Genomic DNA, 11,541 nt, shown 5'->3' with positions numbered 1-11,541 from the left:
GCCACAGACACTGTACAAAGCTACGTGTGCAAGGATGCTCACTGCGTGCCAGCCTAGTCTGGAAACAACCTATATTTTCATTAGCAGGAAAGTTCTAAAGAAATGACAGCATCTCCTCAGCCACAGAAAATGCAGAAGTATGCTTGTTGAACATTACATGAAGAAAGGGTTACAAAACCTTACTTTGGATTTTATGATTCCAGTTACACAGACATAAAAAATTTCTGGAAGGAAATGCATAAAACGTTAACTATGGATAGTGCTATTTACAGGAACTAAAAAGCTTTCATTTTACTTTCCAGAATGTTCTAATTTCTTTCCTACAGTGAACACTGTTTTTTTAAAAAGAGAAAATACAGATTATGCAAGCGGCATTCCAGTATCATCGTCCATTCGCCCAGCCACCATGAGTCTTGCAGGGCACACAAAGATGTAAGGGGACACCACCACAGACCAGAAGGGGCAGACAGGATGAAGGATCTTGGAAACTCAGCAAGGGTCAATCAAGGAGGACTTCTTGGGGTGGGGGGGGGGGGACAGGTCAGCTGGGCCTTAGAGGCTGGCTGAGGTTTCTCTCAGCAGAGATATAAACAATGGGGAGGGATAGAAGGGTTATTTCAGGAGGAGCAGACAGTATGAGAAAAAGCATAAAATGGGAAAGACTAAAACAATGCAGAAACGGGTGTCAACCGTCCTAGGGCTTTTGGGGGAACTGTCTTTGAGTGAGTTTCTGAGTCCTATCCTATGAGAAAGCCTCCCTTATCTCATTTTTGGTTCCAAATCACTTTTCTTACCATGCCCTTTATCTATCCCTAGGTCCCTCACTAGATTTTTGTAGAAACACCTACTTTCAAAGGCCAGAGAGCTGCTGTTGTCAAGATGACTCTAGTGTGCTGTGTGGTTCTGTTAGCAGTCCCTACAGGGGCATTTCCAGTCTCTTCTGACCACGGACACCGTGTGGGAGTAGGCCCATGGCTACCTCTGGGGACAGCTTGCCTGCGTACCTGGCTGGGTTGGATGAGCTCTGGGTATGGGTGGCAGAGCTCCCATTGGTAGTCCCATTCTATATGTATTGAGGCTGTAATCACTTGAGACTCATGGTGAGGTTTTCATAGATTCCAGTCAAAATGGATCCTGCTCTGGCAAAAGCTATGCTTGGGCCATGGAGGTGTGCCTAAAGCAGAGGAGGTTCTCTCCCAGCAGGGCCAGCTACAGGTCTGCCAATCACACCACAGAAATGGGTCCCTGGGGCCTGGCATTCTCATTCTGTGGGGCATCTTTGGATTGAGGTCTGTGAAGGGGACACACATGGAGAGAAGTGGGGCCGTATATCTTATGGGTCAATTTTGCTCCAGTGTTTATTTTGAGAGGACAGGGCGGGGAAGGGAATATTAAATAGTTTGCCTGACATGACCTCAGTAATTCATGGAGTTTCCAGTGGGTTGGAAGTGGTCATGGGGAAAGAGCTCCTCCACTCCTTGGCTGGAAAGCCTGCCAGGCATCCTGCCCTATTTCAGAACTTTCTTGTTCAGTTTTGCATGACAAAGGCTCACATGTATATCTATGAGTATATGTGTATATACATGTATTTGCTGCCCAATCATTACAAATAATACAAACTAACTTTTTTACCTAAAAAATGGGAGTTCAAAAAAAAATCAGTTTATCTGACGGCAAAATTACTATTTTCTATAACCCACTCACTCCTTTGTAGAGGTCGGGGTCGGTTTCTGTCAACAAAAACTTTGCTATCACGTACGCTAGCTTGGCCTCTTCAGTGGACGCAGACCACGGGGGCACAGCTGCTCTTCTGGACAAAGGGAATCTCCGTGAGAACTACCGTCTGTGCACGATGTGAGCCTCGGAGGGAATTACACAGCAACAATTCCAAACCCTCATGTTACAGAAGAACCACCCAAGGTTCCACCTGCAGTTTACCCAGCAAACACTGGAATGGTCTAGTATTCCTGCCCCTCCCACCTAGCACTTTCCACACACTGTTACCATCCATGAAATGCAAGAACTAAAGTGTGATCAAAAGGAGGCTTCACCGGGCTGCCAGACGTGGAAAGGCTGACAATTTATATTTGTGACTACAGATCCAGCTGCACCCCCTCCTGCCCCACAGCAAGAGTGTGTATGTTTGCGCCTCACCGGTATGTGTCTTCCGAATAGGTTTTCTGAACGTAGTCCTGCAATTCCATCTGTGCCTTTTCTTGGAATTTTTCAATCTGGCTTGTGCTGGTCAAACCTGGATGGTCTAAAAAGAGAAATGTACCCCTGAATTGCCTTGTGTATTCTGAAAGCCTCGCTTGCAGACTTCTTAGTATTTTTAATTAAGCCTCTGGCAAATTTCTCAAGTACAATGTAGATTGAACTCTGAAGGTGGATCTGGTTTGGATATTACTGTTAAAACATTAGTTTTTGCTCTATGCTCTGCCAAGGCCTGAGGGTTCCCGGGAGAGGGCTGGGCTCCTGAGTGGTCACACCAGCCTCACCAGCCCCACCTGGCTTGGTTTGGACATCTGGCTTGGAACTATCACATGAGATTAGAAATTATCATTTACTTTCTATGTATTTAATACATAATTTCTCCCATTTTTATTAGCTACTTTGTTGTTCATGAGTGGATGGCTGGGGAAGAAGGGAGGGAGTTAGCGGTGTCCAACCCTGCTATCGAGTTCAGCAGTCAGCCTGAGTGACCTCTCTGGAGGCTCCGAGACAACAGCCGAGAGGGGGGCAGCGAGGCCAGCCGGACAGTCCTGCTGCCTCTTCTTCAGCTGCTGCTACTGTCCTCCAGGAACAGGTAAACTTGTGCAGTTTCAGTCTGTACTGGAGGACATATGCTAATATAAACTAAAAATTGGCAAAAAGGAAAGCAAAACAAATCAAAATGAACAAAAAAGGACATTGGACAGTAGTATACTACTCTGTTTTGTATGCTGAAGTCTTGTTTGGCCAATGGTTTAAATTAGGATACAGAATAGATCTATTCAACATATGAAGTCAAAACATCTGGAAGGCACTATGGCATATGTCTTTGGGACTGTAAAAACAATTTAAAAGAACGTTATGTGTTTATGTTAGCTAGCAAAGCACACCTTTTAGGAGAACATTCTGTCACATACAATCTGGCAGGGCTCTCTCTACATGGCTGACAGCGTGACAACACGTTCATGTTCAGAAATATCAGTAGACATAGGCGGAAAACTGTTGTGAGTCACCACCACATATCTTACCGGGGCTAAAGAGAACTATAGCTTTAAGGTATGCATACTCATAGCCGTCTATATCCAGCTTCGCCATACTGTTACAGAATTCCTGAAGCTTCCAGATGTGCTCCATGACTTGCTTTATCCGGTCTCCAGAAAGTTTATCTACAAATCAACATCACAGATCCTCTGAGAAAGGCTGGTAAGAATAACAACACAAGCTTCTTTGAGGAGCCACAAAGAGAAGAGAAAATAATTTCACTTTTTAATGGAAAACCATTTACCTTAAGATGGTTAACAGCCTCAGTTTCCAGGTGAAGGAGAAGTGACAATAGGTACCCAAATTCCACTCTGCTATTTATGCTGTCTCAGTAATAATCCCCCGGACCAGCGATTCTCCCTGGCCCCACGTTGGGCAGCAACTTTGGCCTATAGGCACAAACTGGTAACTCCTTTTATTCTGTGCTTAAGACCTATAAGTCAATTCTTAACAGTGGTCAGATTTTCTAAGTCTCTGCAGGCATTTAATAAATGTTTACGGATATGACCATTAAATGTCGACATTTTTTAGTTGTGGAAACAATTTTGTGTGTTTTCCGATTTAATCTTCATGGTAGTATTTGCTGAAGGTATTAGTATTATTACACTCAGTTAAAAATAAAGGAAACCAATCCTCATTTGTGAACAAATCTAACTTAAAATCAACAAAATGTTACAGGGTTTAAAAAAAAAAAAAATCAGCTTTACGTTACTAGTCCAAAGGAGTAACTAGAAAAACAAAGGTGTGACTCGAATTCCTAGATAATCAAACATCTGGAATGCTTAATGAAAAGTGCAGCTCAACTGCAATTCAGTATCAGGTGTAGATTTTTAGTGTCAGTGCTGAATCCTAGGCGTGCTCCCTCAAGACTATGTCTTTGATACTATGGACTTCCGGCAGGCAGAGGGCTATCTGCACTGGCTATCTCCTGTCCTGACATGGCTGGGATCTGACCACCAAATGTTAGGTAGTTGCCACAAATCTTTCTGGAAGAGAGTCACCTTTGCTCGTGAGCAGCAGCTGGGTATGCAACTGTGTCCTGGACTAGGGGGTCTGCATGACCCTTGTCTGTGCCTGGCTCTTCTGCTTGCTGTTTCACTTGGGGCAATCCAGGGACCTTACTCGATAATAGTCTCTCTAGGATTGTGAGAATTTGTTATATGGGAAAGGGTAACCTGTTACGAGATAATAAAAAAATCTGTCTGTTGGTCTCTGCCCCCAGTTTCTGGCACAGAGCTCCTGAAACCCTTGTTAATTTCTAAGTGATAAGAGCACTACCACGACATCTTATTCTAATATTTGTCTTTGACCCTGTTCCTGACAAAGAGCTCCTAAAACCCTTGTAAGCTCCTATGTGTTAAGAGCACTAGGATTCATCTTTTGAGGTGAATCTATGGGGCCTGGCCCCTGGAAAGACTAAGGCATGCCGAGAAATTTGGAATTTCCAGCCCCGTCCCTCATCCTCCAGAGTGGGGAGAGGAGCTACACACGGAGTTAATAATTGATCATGCCCACATGAGGAAGGAAGTCTCCATCATAAAATCCCAATAGTATGGGGTTCAGAGAGCTTCCAAGTTGGTGAACACACGCACACCAGAGGGTGAAGTACCCCAAGTCCACGGGGACAGAAACTCCTGCACTTGAGATTCTCTCAGACCTCACCCTGTGTATCTCTTCATCTGGCTGTTCATCTGTATCCTTTATCATATCCTTTTAAAAAGTGGTGAACTTAAGTGTCTCCTCAAGTTCTGTGAGCGACGCTAGTGAATGAATCCAACTTGAGGGCTGCTGCAACCTCTGATCTACAGCAGGTTGGTCAGAAGCACAGGTGATAGCCTGGACTTGTGTGTGTGTTTTGGGGACAGGGTCTTATGGGACTGAGCCCTTAACACCCGTGGGATCTGACACTATCTCTGGGTAGACAGTGTCAGAATTGAATTAAATTGTAAGACACCCACCTGGTGTCACAGGGAATTGCCTGTTGTGGGGAAACACCTCCACACATTGGTGACTACAAGTTCCAGAACTGAAGTGCTTGGGGAGTCTGGGTGGATCAGTTGGTAAAGTGTCCAACTTCTGATTTTGGTGCAGGTCATGATCTCATGGTCGTGAGATTGAGCCCTGCATTGGGCTTCTCACTAAGCATGGAGCCTGTTTGAGATTTACTCTCTTTCCCCCTCTGCCCCTCTCCCCCGTGTTCTCGTGCTCTTTCTCTCTCTCTCAAAAAAAAAAAAAAAAAAAAAGTGTTCTGTGTGAGTAGTAAAGGAGACATGCAGGGAAGAGAAGCACAGTAGGGAAAAACTGGGTTTTTCTTTCACCCCACAGGTGAAAAACTAGTTTTTTTCCATGTATGCCTGCCAATCAAGATGGAAATGTAAGATTATGCTGGAAACATCACCAAATGCCTACGTATCAGGAAGTTGGCAATTTCTTCAATTATCTTTTTTTCGCCTTTCATATGCCTTATAAGATGACAGACGGGTGGAAATTTAAATGTTCTCACTGGTAAAGGTCCTAGGACTTAAATGTTAAACTACCTTCAGCCTCTGGATGCTGTGGGACACTGAGGCTGGCCAGTTTGCAAGGAGTCAGCCTGAAACGAGATGCAATCCCCCACAGCCCAGCCCAGCCCTACCTTCCTGGATGCTGTTCTGCAGGTGGTTGACAATGGCCGCCAGGATAGTGGAGAGACTCATGACCTGGGCACACTGGGCGAGGCCGAGGGTGAAGAGCTCGTTCCAGCAGGCCCGCACCAGGCTGGTGTTGCAGTCCTGCCTGGGGACAGAGGTCAGAGTGGGTGTGGGTACATGCTGGCATTCTCCAGGGCCCAGTTTGCCCCAAACAAGTCGATTCAGCAAGTCTTTCTTGAAGGTCTATGGTATGTTCAGGACCATTCTCTGAAAACACCACTGTCTGTGTGAATCTCTTAACTAAAGTCCCTCTGAGGATAAACTATTCTCTTAACAAAGACTCTTTAGACTTCAGTAATGAGAAATCTGAATGGGTATGACTAAACTGGCATCTCCTACAGCCTTCTAAACTCACAGTGGCCCTGACATGGCTGTCAGAAGAGGCTGCAGTGATCCAAGGGCTAAGAGCTAAGGGGGTGGGAGACACACCCTGCAGACAGAGAACAGAGGGTCTGCAAACCCTGCAGGGGAGAAGCTGGCACTGGAGACAGGAAGAGGCCAGCCATGCCAGCCTTCAGCCCTGTCTTGGATGATTTATACTCAGGACAGCATGGCTACCATGCTGCAAACAGTATGACCCTATCTGAGGAGCTCCTGCTACTTGTCTCAACATTTCAGGATGACTCCTGCCTTTTGCTCCACTCCATCCCTGGCTCCCAGCACCAAGTCCTTGGCATATGGAGAAGACTGATAAAAGTTTGAGTAACACCGAAATAGTGGCAACCATGGACCTCGGCTACCAGTCCACTTAGTATGTTTAATAAGAAAATCAGGGTCACTTGAATGAGATCACAGGAACAAACTAGAATGGCCCTCAGATATCTTCTGGGCCACTCCTAATGAGGGGAGGGCTCTTGCTGAAAGATATGCACAGAGAGAAAAGGCCACTTACCCAAGTGCCTGAAAAGCTGGGATTGACCTGGCCCAGTGCATGGAGAGGAAAAGCAGGCGGGACGCTGACTCGCAGATGTAGTGCACGTTGAGGTACTCTGGCATTGGGCTGGGCATGGTGAGCTGGAGAAGAAGAGGCACACAGCACAGGAGGTGACAGAGAGACAGGTCAACATGAATCCCTGTCACGTTTCAACAACTGTGACACTTGAGTTGTGATAATCTCTAATGCTGAAGCTCCTGTGCAGACCCATCCTTATGAAACCTGTGTCCTCTGCGGTGGGGGGCTGGCACCAACACCCTGTGGTCTCTTGCCCAATGAACTCGGGCCTGATGGCCCTCAGAATGTGGTCAATGATGGTGACCTCCCAGCTCAATCACACAAAGACATACTTTTCAGCTTTTGCCTCAACTAAATTGCTATTTGTTCTAAAGCAATTCCATTTTGAGCTGGAGGTTAAAATCTAAATTGAATCTGGGAACAGGGGTCAACTTCATAGCTAGTGGGCATTTGGTAGGTGGCCTCAGGGTAACAGTGAGTGAGAGCTGAAAAGAAACCCATATGGTGGGAGGACGAGATCCCATCATCAGAATGCTCAGGCCTGGGCTCCAGAGCTCCACTGTCCAGAAGGGGCATTAATGCCTTTGATGCTGGAATCCCACTGGTGACCTATATTCTTGGCACCAGTGGGTAACTATGAGCAGGGACCCAGTCTTCCTAAGTGACTGGTCAGGCCTCTCTAGTCAAGAGCACTCGGGGATAGGAAGACACGGTCTGTAGCCCTAGAAACTGAGGAGTGTCTTGGAAGCAAGGCCATGGAGGAGCCTGTGGGGAAGACTAATAGCTCTTCAAAGTTCTGTGGCTAGCGATGGCAAGCGGTCAGGACCAGCGGCTAGGAATGAGGGCTGGCTGCCTGCACGCTGAAGCAGACAAAGGTGCCTGACTGAGCCTGTGCTGGAGCTAGGCCATCCTAGAAAAGGCAGAGCAGTCCGTTAAAAACCCTCGAGGGTCAGCACCTTGTCAACCCCTCTTGGCAAGGACAGGCCACACCTGCTTCAGGGCAAGTTACCTTGAAAGCCAAATGAGCAAAACGGAGTGAAAATGCTTTTTAATGAGAATACTGTTCTGGAACACCAGGTCTGGATCAAAAGCCACAACATGAAAATGAGCTTGCTACAAGATTTTGGTTTTACACTGCAGGCTGGGAGGCTGGGGCACGTGGGTAGGCTGAATGCACTCACCTTAAATGTGACATGAGTATCTGAAAGGAGGGGCCCTTCGACCTCGATGATGGGTGTGGACTGGTCTCTGCTGATGACGTGGATGCCGCCTCCTCCACTGGCATCTATGCCGTCTGCTAGGCTCGGAGGTGAGGAGCTGTCTGTGGTATTAAGTGCTTTAGCTAAGGTATCAAATGCCCTGTGAGCAAAAATGAAGCAGTCAGTGGTGTGAATCCACAGCTTTTAGGAGGAACAGAACTCTAGCTGAGACATAATCTAGAAAAACCATGCAATGGGGAAAAGATCATTAAATTCTACCTGCTGGGGGAAGGGATGACAATGAAAGTTTCTGTGTACAGTCCATACATCATCATGGGCACTAAGCTATATATTATTTATTTTAACACATCATTTCTATTTTTCACACTACTCTCTAAGGTAGAACCCTCCCCATTTTATAGATGTGAAAGCTGAGGCCTGGAGATGTTACATAACTCATGTAAGACCAACCACCCAGTAAATGGTGGAAACAGAATTCTATCCAACTCGAATCCCATCCTCTTTGCTATCAGACTGCAAGAGATCATGAGGCCCGGGGCACTTGTGTGGCCTCCAGCTGTACATCTGCCCAGCCTGGCAAGACAGGCAGGGGTGACCAGTCCCACAGGAAAGGAGCAAACACGAGAGCCTATGGAGAAGAAACACTCTGCAGCCGGTTACGGATGTCCAGGGCCAGCTAATGCTAGTAGCTAACACCCTGATGGACTTAAGCTTTAGACTATTTGGAAAAATAGGCTAAAACAGAAGTGGGAAAGGGGATGAACTATTAATATTTACTCAAAATAACTAACGCAAGGAACACCTGTCTACTGAAGGGTTTTCCCTGCTTCCACTCAGTCACTCCATTTCCTTTTTCATTGTTTGGAATGAAAAGCAACTTTGATTGTTTTATATCATGTAATATAAATGAATCCTGGTTCCCACAGTTAAAATGTGAAGGAAGACAGATGTGCAGGGACACTGTGACTTTACCATCCTTGATTAAATACAGGGTGGGTGTCAAAATGCTGCCGCCAGCCCTCACAAAACAGCAGCTAAGTGTGCACACTGGGCAGAGCCTCCACCCTCATGGGATCATACCGAGTAATCTCACTTGCGGACTGGTCCTCCGGCTGCATTTCCGAAGCGTCACCATTGTTAAGGGACTCACTCAAGTTGGCAAGGGAGGTTACTACATTTGCCAGTGTGCCCAGAGCTCCCTGGCTTGTTTCTGCCTATTATTAAACAAAAAACAAGAACATTAAAGATGAACACAAACACACACATAAAAGACTCTCAGGCCAATGAAGGTATAATGGTAGTTTAAAAACAGCATCTAGGGGCGCCTGGGTGGCGCAGTCGGTTAAGCGTCCGACTTCAGCCAGGTCACGATCTTGCGGTCCGTGAGTTCGAGCCCCGCGTCAGGCTCTGGGCTGATGGCTCAGAGCCTGGAGCCTGTTTCCGATTCTGTGTCTTCCTCTCTCTCTGCCCCTCCCCCGTTCATGCTCTGTCTCTCTCTGTCCCAAAAATAAATAAACGTTGAAAAAAAAAAAAAAAATAAAAAAAATAAAAACAGCATCTATGGGGTGTGAGCTCAGCATGGCAGCAGGAGGGAAAACTTTTTGGTGAGGGGAGAGTCCGGTGTCTTGACTGCGATGGTGGTTACACAAATATACATATAATAAGGTAACAGAAAACAGACAAATTAGACACTGCCAAAATTTAAACTTCTGTGCTTCAAAAGATATTAAGAAAGTAAATGGGGTGCCTAGCTGGCTCAGTTGGTGAAGCATTGGCTCCTGACCTTGGAGTTGTGAGTTCGAGCCCAACGGTGGGTGTACAGATTACTTAAAAATAAAAGCTTAAAAAAAGAAAAAAGTTATTAGGAAAGTAAAAAGAAACCCTGCCCTTCCACACACAAAAGACAACCCAGAGAATGGGAGGAAATATTTGCAAAACACACATCTTACAACGGTTTAGTAACCAGAATATCTAAAGAACTCTTTCAAGTCAAAAATAAAAAGATAAAGCAGTCAGTTAAAAAAAAAAAAAATGAGCCAAGGATTTAGATATTTCTTAGAAGAGGACACACATGGCCAATAAGCACATGAAAAGATGCTCAACATCACTGGAAATGCAAATCAAAACCACAATGAGATACCACCTCACACCCAACAGGATGTTTATAATAAAAAAGACAGGTAATAACAGGTGCTGGGGAGGATGTGGAGAAACTGGACCCTCATACATTGCTGGTGGGAATGTAAAATGGTGCAGCCACTGTAGAAAAGTCTGGCACTTCCTCACAAAGTTTAAATACAGAGTTACCATATGACCAGCAATTCCACTCCCTAGTTATATACATGAGAAATTAAAACATACGTCCACACACACAAAATTACCCAAATGTTCGTAGCATATTTGTCTATTCATAATAGACAAAAAGTAGGAACAACTCAAATGTTCGTCAGCTGAATGTAATGGATATGTAAAACGTGGTTTAGTCATTCAAGGGCTTATTAATTGGCAATAAAAAGAAACGAAGTGCTTGCTGACACACGCCACAACATGGATGAACCTTGAAAACGTTACGCCAAGAGAAAGAAGCCAGTCTCAGAAGGCAAAATATTGTATGTTTCCATTTATATCAGAAAAGTAGAGTATAGTCAGAAAGTACAGTAGCAGTTGGTAGGGTAGGAGGAAGTGACTGCTTAATGGGTGCAGGGTTTCTTTTGGGGTGATGAAAATATTCTGGAATTGGGTAGTGGTGATGGCTGTACAACCTTGTGAAAGTACTAGAACCACTGCACTGTAACACTAAAAGGATAAATCTTCAGGTATGTGAATTTTATCTCGAATAAACAAAAAAAGAAAACCAGACATATTTGAACAAATAAATCAGGGTATGTATAAACAGGGGTGCCTGGGTGCCTCAGTCGGTAAAGCATCTGACTTCCGCTCAGGTCATGATCTCGCGGTTTGCGAGTTCAAGCCCTGCATCGGGCTCTGTGCTGACAACTCAGAGCCTGGAGCCTGCTTCAGATTCTGTGTCTCCCCCTCTCTCTGCCCCTCCCATGCTCATGTTCTGTCTGTCTCTGTCTCTCAATAATAAATAAATGTTAAAAAAAAAAAAAAGATGTATAAACAAATGTTTGTTGTATCTGGTTAGAAAAGTGAAAAACCAGAACAGCAGAAAAGATCATAAGCAGAGAACTGACTAACAAATCACCGAACAACCATATAACAGAAGGTTGTGCAGCTATTAAATGATGCAGGTTGTCATGACAGAAAGATGTGTTGAAGAGAAAGAAAGCTTAAGTGAAAAAAGAAAAAGATCACTCCCCACACACTGTACCGGTGCTGCATCCTGGTTCTGATACCATCTTGCAGTCTTGCCAGATAAACTGCTGGGAGCAACTGAGTAAAGGGTACAGGGGAGCTCTGCAGC

At 45.2% G+C, this 11,541-nt stretch overlaps 1 protein-coding gene across 2 annotated transcripts in view; it reads right to left on the bottom strand.

Annotated features, from left to right (window-relative positions):
• Positions 1 to 11,541, bottom strand: part of NR2C2 (nuclear receptor subfamily 2 group C member 2) — a 99,872-nt gene that overhangs the window by 7,149 nt on the left and 81,182 nt on the right. For both annotated transcript variants that reach the window (XM_040491892.1, XM_040491893.1), the window contains 6 exons: positions 9,195 to 9,328; positions 8,076 to 8,253; positions 6,835 to 6,956; positions 5,888 to 6,027; positions 3,240 to 3,377; positions 2,155 to 2,260 (listed from right to left, as the gene is read on the bottom strand). In XM_040491892.1, coding sequence (XP_040347826.1) covers positions 2,155 to 2,260; positions 3,240 to 3,377; positions 5,888 to 6,027; positions 6,835 to 6,956; positions 8,076 to 8,253; positions 9,195 to 9,328 — 818 coding nt within the window. The remainder of the gene's footprint in view (positions 1 to 2,154; positions 2,261 to 3,239; positions 3,378 to 5,887; positions 6,028 to 6,834; positions 6,957 to 8,075; positions 8,254 to 9,194; positions 9,329 to 11,541) is intronic.

Source organism: Herpailurus yagouaroundi, unplaced genomic scaffold (genome assembly GCF_014898765.1).
Source record: "Herpailurus yagouaroundi ecotype Mexico unplaced genomic scaffold, PumYag 183, whole genome shotgun sequence".
NCBI classification, from domain to species: Eukaryota; Metazoa; Chordata; class Mammalia; order Carnivora; family Felidae; genus Herpailurus; species Herpailurus yagouaroundi.
This window is presented reverse-complemented; position numbering and strand designations above follow the sequence as displayed.